The sequence below is a fragment of the Podarcis pityusensis genome (assembly GCF_964106645.2).
Source record: "Podarcis pityusensis genome assembly, chromosome: 10".
Lineage (NCBI taxonomy): Eukaryota > Metazoa > Chordata > Lepidosauria > Squamata > Lacertidae > Podarcis > Podarcis pityusensis.
In genome coordinates this window covers 75594183-75609658 of record NC_138035.1, presented here as the reverse complement: position 1 = coordinate 75609658, position 15476 = coordinate 75594183, and the positions used below count along the sequence as shown (strand labels likewise).

The following is a 15476-nucleotide window of genomic DNA, read 5'->3' as shown; positions in this document are numbered from 1 at the left end:
TCTGAGCCCGGCTTCGGCTGGGGAGGGCGGGATATAAATAAAATTTTATTATTATTATTATATTGCTTGGGTCCAAAACTATTGAATTAACCTTATGAACTAGTTATGTTTACAAATTAGAACGAGCTGTTCCAGATGGCCTGGAATTTATTTATTTTTTTAAAAAGACCCCGCTCTTTAGTTAGTGTCAGGGAAGAGTTAGAAGTTTCCAGTTTACCAGAGGGAGAAAGCATTCCCCAAGGGGGGAGGGAGAGCAGTGAATCTAATAGAAGGGAGCAAGAGGAACAACAGGGAGGGACCGGCTGTTCACAGGAAAGGCAAGGGTTAAGTTCTAGCTCAGATTTGGAGGAGGGGAGATACCGGCCAGCTCTAGCCAGGAGGTTAGAAAAAAGAGCGGGAAAGCGAAGGGAAAGGCGCCTTCGCCATTTTGAGGGTGGCTGGTCACCGAGAAGCAGAGCTCAGAAGGTATCTGAAATAATAATAATAATAATAAAACCTTTATTGCATTAGCATACAGCCATAGCAAAATAAGACAAAAATACTAGAGACAAGCAACCAAACAAAATTCAAAGCGTTATTACTGGCGTAATGACATTTAAATTACCCTAAGACAATAATGTAAAGATTTAGTTGCCAGCGCCAAGAATCTAAAGTGCTGATGTATATAAAACATAAAATGGCCCCAAAATAGGCTCGGCACATTGGGTTGAAAAAGTAATAAAAGGAATTAAAACAGGTCCAGGTCTAGGACTCACTACCCAGTCAGAGTAGCCCTGAGTTTCAGAGCCTGCACTATAAAGATTGCCACCCCACGTGAAATTTGGGGATTTGCGTCCACAAGAAGCGATTTCAAACAGTCTTCCTTAGATGTAATGGTGGACGGGATCAAGAGGAGGAGCTTAGGTCTTATTGGCTCATAAATAGGGCAGTAGAAAAAGAAATGTATGAAGTCCTCTACTTCATTCATTGTGCATGGACATAAACGCTGAGTAATAGGGGTCTTAGAGTAAATCCCCTGCAGGAAGGCCGTGGGTATAGAATGGAAACGGGCCATAGTAAACGCTCTTCTCAAATTGGGCTCCGTCAGGTCTATCAAGTAGTTGGCAAGTGATCTTACCACTTTCACTTTAGGGAGCCACATGGAGAGGCGAGCTGTAGTGGACTGTGCCCGGTCCATGGCCTCGTCTCTTGTAAGAATCCAGGCCCGGATTTTATGTTGGTCCCAAGATGACAGCGTGTCGAGATCTGGGAGGGAGTAGCGTGCAGTAATAGTCTCCATGGCCTTGGACCATTTGTTGGTATGAGAACAAGTTAAAAAGGCTTGCCTAGCTAGTAGGGAACCTGGGGCATTGATTAATTTACAATAAAAACTAATGATTCTAATGTGGGCTCTCGCAACAATGGAGGGGAGGCCCAGTTCTGTTCTTAACTGTGCAGCAACTGAGCCCTTGGGGAGGCCCAGTATCTTTCGTGCAAAAGAGTTTTGCAGAATCTCCAGCCGTTGTAGTGTTTTTAAATGACTCTGAGGAATAATAGTTAAGAACCGTTTATAAGAATGTTTTGTTAATACGCAATAAAAAGTTTTTATAAAAGAACAAGAAGCGTTTGTGTGGTGATCTGAAGAGGACAACAACCAGTCCTGACAGTTAGATACTTGCCTTCATTATGATAAGCTGTATAACTGGAGGCGGAAATACTTGTAAAAGATCTTTAAATTTTTGCTATAAAAAAAGAAACCGTGTGTCAGGGGTTCAGGGACAGAGGCACAGGGTAGGCAGGAGATGGAGAGCGATGGGGATGAATCCCAGGACAGCGAGGAAGAGGATGACAATGACTCAAGAGATTCCATGAGTCTTTCCAGCGAATCAGAGGATTCCCAGAAGGGGGCGCCGGTGGTCAAGGCCAGGGGAGCCCCAGGGGGGACGTGTCAGGAGCAGGGGGCCAGCGGGGGATCCCAAAGTGGCAGCTGGGTGTCAGGACCAGCCTCCCCGCCAGAGTGCAGCGAAGGGGGTGGAGGTTCCAGTGTATCAGGGGAAGCAGCTCCGGCAGCAGAGAAGGGAGGGAGGTCGGAGCAAGCCACCCTCCCGGAAGGGGAGGGGAGTAGTGAAGGGAGTAGTGTAACTGTCAAAAGGAAGGTTAGAGGTTGGGCGCGCGCGCCAAGTTCAAATGTGGAGGCGCGCGGAAGTACAGGGAGCCCGGAGGAGGAGCCAGGTCCCAAAGCCCGCAGGAGGGGGGAAGAGCAATCTGGGGATTCCGCGTCAGGGGAATCCAGGAGGGGCGAAACCCCAGCGGGCAGGAAGACCCTGCGGAAAAGGAAAGAGAGGAAGAGGTGGAGCAGCGCAAGCCTCTTAAACTGGTGCAGGGGAGGGACTGACTCAGAGGGGACTTCAACGGTCTAAGGGTAACAGACGTGGGGCTGCGCGCCTCGGATGTGAAGCAAACAATGAACTCAAATAAACACTTTTGTATATAAGAAGAAATTGGCGTTGGTCTTTTGTGAGCTGAGACTTGAGGCAGCCCTGACACCGTGTTTATCACTCCATCTAGAACTTTAAGCAACTGATTAAGCAAATCAGTGGATTTGTGGCCCAAAGTATACAGGAACCAGTGAAAAGCCGAGACAAGTGCTGAATGTGTGCAGTGAGCATCTCAAGAAGTAGCAAGAGACATTCATTTCAGCTCTACATAGAAATGTGCGTGTGCAGTGCATTGCTGAGCAAAATATGACTTTATTTCTTGGTTTCTCTCCTGCATGTGTGTATGTGTGAGAGTGTGTGTTTCTGTGGTGCGTGAGTGTGTGTGGAGGGGGAAACGGCACATTCCTCATATAACAATATAGCATGCTAACTATTAGTTAATAGACATTTTGAAGCTTCAGAGGTTTCAGAAAAGTGCTGGGTCTCTGAACTATGTCTTCTGCATTCCACTTCTCAGACCACAGGTATGAATGTGGTGTTCAGAAAAGGACAGGAGCTGTGTGGAAGATGGGCTAAAAGGATGTTATTTCTCTCCTCCCAGTTAGTTTTCTCATCCTTGACTATTCTGGAGACTTTAGGTTTGGAGTCATTTGATTCTGGATAAGCATGCTGTCAGAGCTGCTTCCAGATCCTAGCTCACAGAGGATCACGCTAGCCAGCGATCATTAAACAAAAGTCTTTATTGAGTTACAGTTTCCATTCTCAAGCTGCTGCGTGCAACTCTACGTCTCATGGTTAGATCGGCGAAGCTCCATCTGAGTCTCCGCCCCCTGTACACCAGTTTAAGATTCTAGCCTTACTCCACCTCTTCCGTCTCTCCTTTCTCCTCTGGGTCCTGCTACCCCCCGGGGTCCCTTCCTTCCTGGATTCTTCTGACGCTGACGTTGACCCCCCTGACTCCTCCCCGTCTTTTCGGCGGGCTTTGGGACCTGGCTCCCTATCCGGGCTGCCAACTGCACCGCCCTCCTGTACATTTGAACTTGGTGCGCGCGCCCAGCCTTCAACCTTCCTCTCGACCGTTTCCTCGCTCCCCAATGGAGGCGTGGCCAATCCTGACTCATGTCCTCCCACTGGCAGTGCGCCGCCTGATCCCGATGCCTGGGACTCCTCCCCCCTACTGCACTCTGGTGTGGACGCTGGTCCTGATTTCCAACTGCTTCTCTCTGAGTCCCCTCTGGCCCCTTCTTCCTGGGGTGTCCCCCTCGGCACCCCCCTTGCTCTGACCATGGGAGCCCCTTTCTGTGAATCTTCCGATTCGCTGGAAAGACTCAGAGACCTCGGACCGCTGTCATCGCTAACATTACCTTCGGACTCCTCCCCCTCGCTCTCTATTTCCTCCCTTTCCTGTGCCTCTGCTCCTGAACCCCTGACATCCATCCCCCCCTCGAAGCCCCCCCTTCCCCCCTCCCCTCCTTCAGGTGTGGGTACTGGGTGCTCCGTCGTTGTGGGGGTGAGTGCCGGATACAGTTCGTCCCCCGTGGCGTGCATCCAGCCGGATAAGTCCGGCTCGTCCTCCGTGCTCTCGCCGACCTCGATTTCCTCTGCTTCCATCTCTTTGCCGCCGTGCTCGAACCCAAGGTCCTCCCCCAACACGTCCATGTCCGTCTCTCCCCCGGTCTCCTCCGGGGACGTTGCCTGCCAAGGACCCCCCAGCCACTTCCTGCGCCACTGCTCCTCTGGTCGATCGTCCCACCAATAGGAACGGTCTGAGGCCGACCCCGAGGGTGATCCCTCCGGGGAACGTGTTTCTAGTGCCGGTTCCTCGTCCGAGGTGAACCCCTGGAATGTGCTGGCTGAAAATGTGGGTGTGAAAAGCCAGTCGTCGAAATACTCGGCTGGCATGGGCCTGTGTGGGAAAAGGGCATGAAACTCGTCCTTGAGAAGAGGCTCGTCCAAGGCATAGTCCGGCACCCAACTGTTGGCGCTGGCCGGGGTACCTTCTCTGGCGAGAAAATATTCTACACCCTCTTCCCCCCATCTCGAGTCTAAAATCTCTGTGACCTCGTTGATGGGTTCCCCCCTTGGCGACCCCCTCCTTGGGGGCGTCTCCCTGAGCGGGTCTGGTGCCGTGCCCGGCTCCTGAAATCTGTGAGGTGCTTTGTAGGGCGTGAGCACTGATCTATGGAACACTGGGTGCATTCTGGATCCCTCCGGAAGTGTCAACCGGAAGGCCACTGGATTGACCTGTGCCTCGACTTGGTAAGGGCCTAGCTGCTTATGTCCGAGCTTCTTCTTCGCTAACGATCTGGCCGGCACCGCCTGGGCTGCTAACCAAACCCAGTCTCCCACCTGTATGTCTTCCCCAACCCTTCTGTGCTTGTCAGCCTGCAGTTTGTATGCGTGCTTTGCTAGTTCTAACTGCCTCCGAAGCTGTTCGTGAACCTCCTGCAACTCTGACGCTAAGGCTTCCGCTGCCTGTGGCTCCCCCTCCCCCAGTCTCTCTAATCCCGGGAAGGTTCTGGGATGCCTCCCGTTGTTGGCGAAGAACGGTGTCACCCCCGTGGACACGTGCTTCGTGTTGTTGTAGGCGAACTCAGCGAGCGGCAGGTAGTCCACCCATGTTGCCGGCTGCTGATTTGCGTAGCATCTCAGGTACTGCTGCATGATGGCGTTGACTCGCTCCGCTTGTCCGTTGGTCTGCGGGTGTCTTGCCGACGCTAGGTTGATCTTGACGTTCAGGAAACCCATCAGCTTCTGCCAGAAGTTCGAGATGAACTGTCGCCCCCGGTCGGACAGGATAGACCGTGGCAGACCGTGAACCCTGAACACGTGGTCTATGAACAGTTTGGCGGTCTGTTCCGCTGTGGCCACCTTTGCGCACGGAATGAAGTGGGCCATTTTGGTGAACATGTCCACCACCACTAGCACTGCCGTCTTGCCCCTCGAGCTGGGCAGATCCGTGACAAAGTCCAGGGCCACTCTCTCCCATGGTTCGAACGGAGTTTGCAGCGGTTCCAGCAGTCCGGCCGGCGGTCTGTGCACTGGTTTGGCCCTCTGGCAGGTGTCACACCTCGCCACGTAGTCCGCGACTTCCCCTCTCATTCCGGGCCACCAGAAGTCTCTGGCGACTAATTCCACCGTCTTCTCCTTGCCAAAGTGCCCGGCAGTGGGCGCGTCGTGCAGCTGCTGCAGTACCTTGGCGCGAAGTTCGTCTCCCGGCACGTAGATGGCCCCTTTACGGATGAGCAATCCATCTCGCAGCTGGAACTCGTCGGTCGCTGCCGTGCCCTTGCGCACCTCTGCCATCTTTGCTTGCGCGAAGGAGTCATCCTGCAACGCTCGTCGCACCGCCTCCAGGTCAACTGTTGCAGCAGCGCACGCCCACACTGTCGGTGCGAAGACGTGCATGGCGGCCGCTGGCGTTGCCTCCTCCAGATACTGTGGCTTACGGGAGAGAGCATCCGCCATGATGTTGGTGTCCCCCGGGACATACTCTATTCGGAAGTCGAAGTTCGCAAAGAACTCAGCCCAACGTATCTGCCTCTGGTTCAGGAACTGTGCCGTGCGCCAGTGCTCCAGATTCTTGTGGTCCGTGCAGACCTGCACCGTGTGCTTGGCGCCGATCAGGAAGTGCCTCCACGCTTTGAATGCTGCATGAATGGCCAGCAACTCCCTGTCCCAGATGGTGTAGTTCTGTTCAGACTTGCTGAGCTTCCTGGAGTAAAACGCTCCCGGCCTCCAAGCCCCCTGCGGGTCTTTCTGCAGCAGGACTGCTCCCACGGCTCTGTCCGAAGCGTCTGTCTCCACCCTCATCGGCCTGCTGGGGTTGACATGAAGCAGCTGCTCTTCCGACGCGAAGAGACGCTTGAGTGCCTGAAAGGACTGCTCCGCCTGCTCTGTCCAGATCAACTTCTTTTTCTTGGAGCTGAGCGTGTCCGTGATGGCCGCTGTCTGCATGGCAAAGCCTTTGATAAACTTGCGATAGAAGTTCGCGAAGCCGACAAACCGTTGGACCTCCTTCCGGTTGCGTGGGCTTTTCCAATCCAACACTGCTCGAACCTTGGCGCTGTCCATGGCGAGCCCCTTGTCAGACAACTTGTAGCCCAGGAAATCCACCTCGGTCACGTCGAATTGGCACTTCTCCAGCTTGGCGTAAAGCCTATGTTGCTGTAGCCTGCTCAGCACTTCCTTGACGTGTCTGTCATGCTCCTGCTGCGATTCCGAAAAGATCAGGATGTCATCCAAGAAACAGACGCACGTCTTGTAGAGGAGCCCCGCCAACACGTGATGCATGAAAGCTTGAAAAACGTGGGAACCATTTTGCAATCCAAAAGGCATAACTCTATATTCGTAGGTGCCCAGGGGCGTGAACATGGCTGTCTTCCACTCATCTCCTTCCCGCATGCGAATGAGGTTGTACGCCCCTCGCAGGTCCAACTTGGTGAACACGCTGCCCTTCCGTACCTTTGCGAGGAGGTCGTCGATTCGGGGCATGGGGAAGTCCGATGGCTTGGTCACACTGTTCAAAATGCGATAGTCCACTACAAGTCTTTTTTGGGGCGTGTCCCGCTTCTTAACAAAGAATACCGGACTGCCCCCCGCTGCCTTGGACTCTCGGATGAAACCGCGCTCCAAATTATGATCTATGAACTCTTTGAGTTCCTGCAGTTCGTCCTCAGACATGGAATACAGCTTCCCTTTGGGCAGCGCCGCCCCCGGCAGCAGGTCAATTTTGCAGTCATATGGTCTGTGGGGGGGTAGCCTGTCTGCCTCCTTCTCGCAGAAAACCTCCAAAAATTCTGCGTACTTGTGGGGAACCGCTTGCAGCGTGCCTAGCTGCAGCTGTGACTCCTCTTCCTCTCCTTCCTGCCGGGGCACGATGCAGTGTTCAGCGCAAAAGGAAGAGCCGAAGGTCAGCTGCCTCTGGTACCAAGCCAGCGTCGGGCTGTGCTTGTCCAGCCAACTCATGCCCAATACAATGGGCGTGTCCGATAGTTGAGTGACATTGAAGCTGATGATTTCCCTGTGATTCCCAAGTCGCATCACCATTGGTGGCGTCTGCTTCACCACTTGCCCCCCTAGCAGCTCCCTGCCATCCACCGTGACAACCTGCAGGGGCAGCGTGGCAGGCAGCAACTGTATAGCGTGCCGGTCGACAAAGTCCTGCCCTATAAAGTCCGCATTGCTTCCGGAGTCAATGGTGATTGGCACGTCCATGGTGATTCCATTGGGCAGCTGGAGCGACGCGGTGAGCCTCACTACTGGTTTGGGCGGGAGGGGGTCCATGGGCTGTAAAATCTCTGGGGACTGCTTCACTGACACGTCTGGCTGGGCCCCAGTGCCTCTTTCTCCAGCCAGACTCCGTCGTTTCCCTGCTGTGGTTCTCCTTGCTGCGTTGCTGCAGTTACCATTGCTGAGGCTGCAGTGTGCTTGTGGAGCCTCTGGGGACACTCTTTCGCCATATGCTGTGGATCATCGCAGATGTAACACTTCCTGTTCCCTCTAGGAGGCTTCGCTTTCACTGCTGCCGGTGCTAGGGCTCTGGCTGCTGACTGAGCCCTTGCACCTCCAACCTCCATAGGTTCCGCTCCTCCTCCTGGCGGAGGCGTGGATTGCGCACGCGCTGCTTCTCTGGGAAGGAAGGAGGAGCCCCTGGCTGGTTCGCGCCCTCCACGCCCTTCGTCCCTGCTCCACGGACGTTCTTCCAGCCGCACCCCCACCGCCAGCGTCCTCTGAACGATCTCCTGCGTGGTCCGGGGTCTCTCCCCCCTCGCAATTTCATCTTTAACCGAGCCGTGCAATCCCTCCCAAAACAGGTCTCTTACAGGAGCCGAATCTCTGTCCCATTCCAGAGCACTGACCAAAGCGAAAAAGCGGGCATGGTACTGCCTTACGCTGGCCCTCCCTTGCTTCAGTCCATGTATCTGCTGCCGAGCAAGATCCACGTCAATGCTTGATAAAAAGCACCCATCCATCGCTTTAATAAAGGCATCCGCATTTTGGAGCGCCGGATCCTTATCTCTCCACAAATTGCGCAGCCATGCTTTAGTATCTCCATGCAAATGGGACATGATGAATCCCACCTTCTCTTGCTCATCTCTAAAGTCTTTGTTCAGCAGTTGCAGTGCACACATTACATCTGCTCTAAAGTTGGGGTACTGTTGCAAATTCCCATCGAAGTGAGAGACCAGACCGCCTGTTCGTCTCCCCAACCCAATCCCCTCCGGTTTGGGTGTCAGTTGCCCTTGCTTCGTAAGCACTTCCAACCTGACCTGGAGATCCCTGTAGGCGGCAGCTGCGTCCTCCTCTCTCTTCCTGGATGCAAGAGCCTCGGCATTCAGTCGTGACACTGCTTCTCTGAGTTCCGCTATCTGCTGTTCGGCCGTCATGTTGTCTGCCGTTCGTGAGCTCGCTAGTAGGCACCCGCTTTCTCTCCTCTCCGCGAGGCCGTAGATGCCCACAATTTAAGGGATGGAGCTTACTGTCAGAGCTGCTTCCAGATCCTAGCTCACAGAGGATCACGCTAGCCAGCGATCATTAAACAAAAGTCTTTATTGAGTTACAGTTTCCATTCTTAAGCTGCTGCGTGCAACGCTACGTCTCATGGTTAGATCGGCGAAGCTCCATCTGAGTCTCCGCCCCCTGTACACCAGTTTAAGATTCTAGCCTTACTCCACCTCTTCCGTCTCTCCTTTCTCCTCTGGGTCCTGCTACCCCCCGGGGTCCCTTCCTTCCTGGATTCTTCTGACGCTGACGTTGACCCCCCTGACTCCTCCCCGTCTTTTCGGCGGGCTTTGGGACCTGGCTCCCTATCCGGGCTGCCAACTGCACCGCCCTCCTGTACATTTGAACTTGGTGCGCGCGCCCAGCCTTCAACCTTCCTCTCGACCGTTTCCTCGCTCCCCGATGGAGGCGTGGCCAATCCTGACTCATGTCCTCCCACTGGCAGTGCGCCGCCTGATCCCGATGCCTGGGACTCCTCCCCCCTACTGCACTCTGGTGTGGACGCTGGTCCTGATTTCCAACTGCTTCTCTCTGAGTCCCCTCTGGCCCCTTCTTCCTGGGGTGTCCCCCTCGGCACCCCCCTTGCTCTGACCATGGGAGCCCCTTTCTGTGAATCTTCCGATTCGCTGGAAAGACTCAGAGACCTCGGACCGCTGTCATCGCTAACATTACCTTCGGACTCCTCCCCCTCGCTCTCTATTTCCTCCCTTTCCTGTGCCTCTGCTCCTGAACCCCTGACACATGCTAACCTAACTTGTGTGTGACAGAAATATGGACGGACAAGTTAGAAAGTGTTAACCTATCCCAACGCCACCCCCAATTTCTGAGTGTTGCATCCTGCAAGTTGGGGAGGTAGAATAAAGCCATTCTTCTCTCTAGGTGTCCTGTCTACCAGTCAGCCTTGGGGTCCTCTTGATGTACATATAGCCCACTGCTCAATATTCTTCCTCTCTGAGGTGATGTTGGGCTTCTCCCTCCTTACTGTTCTTTAAAATTTCAACATTAATGCTGAGGTTCCCTAAGGGAACATTTCAGCAGTTTGTGGTTGTCATGACGACCATGGCCCTGACTCAGTTAATACTAGACCTGTCAGGACATGAGGTTTAGAAAAAGTCTCAGTGGCTCACTGTGGCCAATTTGCGACACACTTTGCATAGAATCATAGAATCATAGAGTTGGAAGAGACCACAAGGGTCACTGAGTCCAACCCCCTGCCAAGCAAGAAACACCATCAGAGCACTCCTGACATATGGTTGTCAAGCCTGTGCTTCAAGACCTCCAAAGAAGGAGACTCCACCACACTCCTTGGCAGCAAATTCCACTGTCGAACAGCTCTTACTGTCAGGAAGTTCTTCCTAATGTTTAGGTGGAATCTTCTTTCTTGTAGTTTGGATCCATTGCTCCGTGTCCGCTTCTCTGGAGCAGCAGAAAACAACCTTTCTCCCTCCTCTATGTGACATCCTTTTATATATTTGAACATGGCTATCATATCACCCCTTAACCTCCTCTTCTCCAGGCTAAACATGCCCAGCTCCCTTAGCCGTTCCTCATAAGGCATCGTTTCCAGGCCTTTGACCATTTTGGTTGCCCTCCTCTGGACACGTTCCAGTTTGTCAGTGTCCTTCTTGAACTGTGGTGCCCAGAACTGGACACAGTACTCCAGGTGAGGTCTGACCAGAGCAGAATACAGTGGCACTATTACTTCCCTTGATCTAGATGCTATACTCCTATTGATGCAGCCCAGAATTGCATTGGCTTTTTTAGCTGCCGCGTCACACTGTTGGCTCATGCCAAGTTTGTGGTCAACCAAGACTCCTAGATCCTTTTCACATGTACTGCTCTCAAGCCAGGTGTCACCCATCTTGTATTTGTGCCTCTCATTTTTTTTGCCCAAGTGCAATACTTTACATTTCTCCCTGTTAAAATTCATCTTGTTTGTTTTGGCCCAGTTCTCTAATCTGTCAAGGTCGTTTTGAAGTGTGATCCTGTCCTCTGGGGTGTTAGCCACCCCTCCCAGTTTGATGTCATCTGTAAATTTGATCAGGATGCCCTTGAGTCCATCATCCAAGTCGTTGATAAAGATGTTGAATAAGACCGGGCCCAAGACAGAACCCTGTGGCACCCCACTAGTCACTCTTCTCCAGGATGAAGAGGAACCATTGATGAGCACCCTTTGGGTTCTGTCAGTCAGCCAGTTACAAATCCACTGAGTGGTAGCATAGTCAAGACCGCATTTTACCAGCTTCTTTACAAGAATATCATGGGGCACCTTGTCAAATGCCTTGCTGAAATCAAGGTAGGCTACATCCACTGCGTTCCCTTCATCTACCAGGGTGGTAATTCTGTCAAAAAACAAGATCAGGTTAGTCTGACATGACTTATTTTTCAGAAATCCATGCTGACTATTGGTGATCACAGCATTCCTTTCTAGGTGCTCACAGACTGTTTGCTTAATGATCTGCTCCAGAATCTTCCCTGGTATTGATGTCAGACTGACTGGGCGGTAATTATTTGGGTCCTCTCTTTTCCCCTTTTTGAAAATAGGGACAACATTTGCCCTCCTCCAGTCTGCCGGGACTTCGCCTGTTCTCCAGGAATTCTCAAAGATGACTGCCAGTGGTTCTGAGATCACATCTGCCAGTTCTTTTAATACTCTTGGATGCAGTTCATCTGGCCCTGGAGACTTGAATGCATCTAAACTAGCCAAGTATTCTTGTACTATCTCCTTATTTATTCTGGGCTGTGTTTCCTCTGCTGAATCATTTGCTCCAAATTCTTCAGGTCGGGCATTGTTTTCTTTATCGGAGAAGACTGAGGCAAAGAAGGCATTGAGGAGTTCAGCCCTTTCTGTGTCCCCTGTTTTCATTTCACCATCTTCTCCTGTGAGTGACCCCACTGTTTCTTTGTTCTTCCTTTTGCTACGAACATACCCATAAAAGCCTTTTTTGTTGCTTTTAACCTCTCTAGCAAGCCTCAGTTCATTCTGTGCTTTAGCTTTTCTGACTTTGTGTCTACACGTGCTGGCTATTTGTTTGAATTCCTCTTTGGTGGTTCCCCCCCTTTTCCATTTTTTTGTACACATACTTTTTAAATCTTAACTCAGTTTAAAGCCCTCCTGATGAGGTTTCTGAGATTTTTGGCAAAAACATTCCTCCCAACCGTTGTGAGGTGCAGCCCATCGCTTGCCAGAAGTCCATCTTCAAGAAACTGCAGTCCGTGATCTAAGAATCCAAACCGTTCCTGTTTACACCATTTGCGAAGCCAGCTGTTCACTTCCACCATTTTCCCCTCTCTCCCTGGGCCACGTCGTTCAACTGGGAGGACAGATGAGATGACAATTTGTGCATTTAATTGCTTCAATTTCCTGCCCAGAGCCTCGTAGTCTCTTTTGATCTTCTGGAGGCTATTGCTTGCAGTGTCATTGGTTCCCACATGAACCAAGAGGAAGGGGTATTTGTCAGTGGGTTTTATGATTCCTTGCAGTCGTTCAGTTACATCTTGGATCTTAGCCCCGGGGAGACAGCACACTTCCCGAGACATCTTGTCAGGCCCACAGATCACTGCTTCTGTTCCCCTCAGTATGGAATCCCCTATCACCACTACACGCCTCCTCTTAGGTTTGGTCGGGGTTCTTCCGTGAGCTGTCCGTTCCAAGGTCGCCTGCACATTCCCTGAGGACTGACTTTGCTGCTCCTCTTCATATACCTGATTGACTGTAATGAGGGAGAGATCCTCAAATGGAGTCTGCTCTTCATCTTCCATGCTAGGGGAGAGGACCTCAAAGCGATTGTGTATTTCTAAACAATCAGAGCGAACCCTGGGCCTCCTACTCCTTTGAGTCACGTTTCTCCATATATCTGGCTCCTGTGTTGGTGAACTAGCCTCCTTCTCAGGGGAGTCCCCTGTCTCCTCCTTGGTGGAGACGGTGTGCTCTGTTGCTTCCAAGAAGAGCTCCAGCTCTCTAATTCTTTGGAGCGTAGCTACACGTTCCTCCAGTTGCTGGACTTTGTCTTCTAAGAGGGCAGTCAACATGCAATTGCTGCAGGTAAAGCTGCCTGCAACCTTTGGCAAGATGGTAAACATTGCGCAGGAACCGCAGGCGACTGCAGCTGTTTCCTCCCCCTCCATCTTGAGAACGTGTCGTTGGGGGTGGCTACAGCAGTCCTCCATCATACAAAGTGTGAAGACAGGACAAATAACTCCCCCCCCAAAAAACCTAGGTCTCCCCCAACAAACGTTTGAGACTAGCTCCCCTAAATCTAAAAGATGGATCAAACTGCGCACGCCGCACTGCCCTGCAAGCTCTGATAAGCTCCTCCCACAGCTAATCACCTGCCTCAACAGAAACCCTGCCCCCTCTGACCTTTACACAGGGAGAGCAGCTAATCAGCCAGAAAGAAACACACACACAAGAAAACCCTTTTTTGCTCCTTCTTCAGCTGCTCCCCTGCAAGATTGGACTACAGATTGGACTACAGATAAATTGTTTTGTCTGTGGATATGCCTAAAATATCTGCTTGTCTTGTTGTGATGCATATCTTTCAGTTTGTTTAGCCTGAGAATATGGGCAGGAACTTTGAGGCCAGCCACATGTAAACTTGACCTTTCCCACTCTTGCTCACTAAAACTTTCAGGAAGGAATTGAGTAAATGTGTAGAGGGGGTGAAAAATGTGAAACCACTGCTAAAAAGAACCCGCCTAAGATCCCTCCACAACCTGGACCAGTTTCCATCCTCTTTTGGGGGGGCAAGGCGCTTGAGTGGGTGGTGACCCACCTCTAGGTGGTTTGGATTATACAGATTATCTAGATGCATTTCAGTCAGACTTTAGGACTGAAATTGCTTTGGTAGAACTATGGTTGGAACTGGACAGGAGAACTGCATCCCTCTTCTGTCAGACCTCTTGGTGGCTTTTTATACCAATGACTATGGTATACATCTGCTGGATTGGATCCCTGGATGGCACAGTTCTGTGCTGGTTTTGGTCCTACCTGGTGAACAGGTTCCAGAAATGCTGCAATAGTCTAGATGTAGAGTAAGAAACTGGGAGTTAATTCAGGCAAGACAGGCATGCTGTTGGTCAGGAGGTGGGTTTGTGGTGGGAAAGGAAAGTTGAAAAGCCTTATGTCAGGAAACTGACATCGGAGCCAGAGGCGGAGGCTAGGCTCTCAAGCGATGCTGGAGAAGGGCCCAGCAGGGGGAGAGGCAGCTCACCAGCTGGGGAAGGAAATCAGCGTAACACCAGGGATAAAGGGGGGCAGATGGGGGAATCGGCGAGGGGGCTCCAGGACTCCTCGCCGGAGACCAGCGAGGAGAGCACGGGTCCTCCGCTACCCACACCCTCCCTGCGCAGAAGACTTCCGAGCAGGGAGAGTAGGAGGAGACTTGGGGTCAAACAGCTTTTATGCTGGAAAAGGTTTAAGAAACGCCCACTGACGGATTCTGCTAGCGACTGAACAGCCACGAAGTGAAGGGCTGTCCAGACAGAAAAGGTTTAACAAGGCAACCTAGCCAGGAGTGGCACCAACTTACGCACGAGCAACCCCTACATTTATTACACCTTAAGTGCATGTGGAACAATATTCATGGCCTTTTGAACATACATAACATATGCAGTTTAAGATCAACCTCCCTTTTTTCAAAATTTTATTAAAAGTGCTTTCTTTTTACAGCTTAATCCACACTATCCAGATGGTAGTAATGGGGAAAAGGCTTTGGTAAGTGCAACTGCTTCTTTAAATAAAATGTGGTGAAATGCTCCCTTACATAATCTGATCTAATTAGAAAGAAAGTGCCTGTGACATTTGGGTTGTAGAAACAAACTGTGTACAATATCGACAAGAAATATATTTCTGTTACAGAGTTGGGAGCTTAAAAATCCTATGTTGATGTGACTTTTGCTTTCTATTTATTCATTTATTTTAAAACCTGGCAACAACTTTTCCTGACAAAAAGTTCTCCAAGCAACTGGCAATAATTATGGCTTTCCAAAATAAACAGACCAAACAAATTTTACAATGTGTCAGATTAGAGAACTGGGCAAAAACAAACAAGATGAATTTTAACAGGGAGAAATGTAAAGTATTGCACTTGGGCAAAAAAAATGAGAGGCACAAATACAAGATGGGTGACACCTGGCTTGAGAGCAGTACATGTGAAAAGGATCTAGGAGTCTTGGTTGACCACAAACTTGGCATGAGCCAACAGTGTGACGCGGCAGCTAAAAAAGCCAATGCAATTCTGGGCTGCATCAATAGGAGTATAGCATCTAGATCAAGGGAAGTAATAGTGCCACTGTATTCTGCTCTGGTCAGACCTCACCTGGAGTACTGTGTCCAGTTCTGGGCACCACAGTTCAAGAAGGACACTGACAAACTGGAACGTGTCCAGAGGAGGGCAACCAAAATGGTCAAAGGCCTGGAAACGATGCCTTATGAGGAACGGCTAAGGGAGCTGGGCATGTTTAGCCTGGAGAAGAGGAGGTTAAGGGGTGATATGATAGCCATGTTCAAACATATAAAAAGATGTCACATAGAGGAGGGAGAAAGGTTGTTTT

General features: G+C 51.2%; 1 protein-coding gene across 6 annotated transcripts in view; it reads left to right on the top strand.

Moving 5' to 3' along the window:
* ITPR2 (inositol 1,4,5-trisphosphate receptor type 2) overlaps window positions 1-15476 on the top strand; it is a 370362-nt gene that overhangs the window by 77532 nt on the left and 277354 nt on the right. For all 6 annotated transcript variants that reach the window (XM_081023379.1, XM_081023378.1, XM_081023377.1 and 3 more), the window contains one exon: window positions 14593-14637. In XM_081023379.1, coding sequence (XP_080879505.1) covers window positions 14593-14637 — 45 coding nt within the window. The remainder of the gene's footprint in view (window positions 1-14592; window positions 14638-15476) is intronic.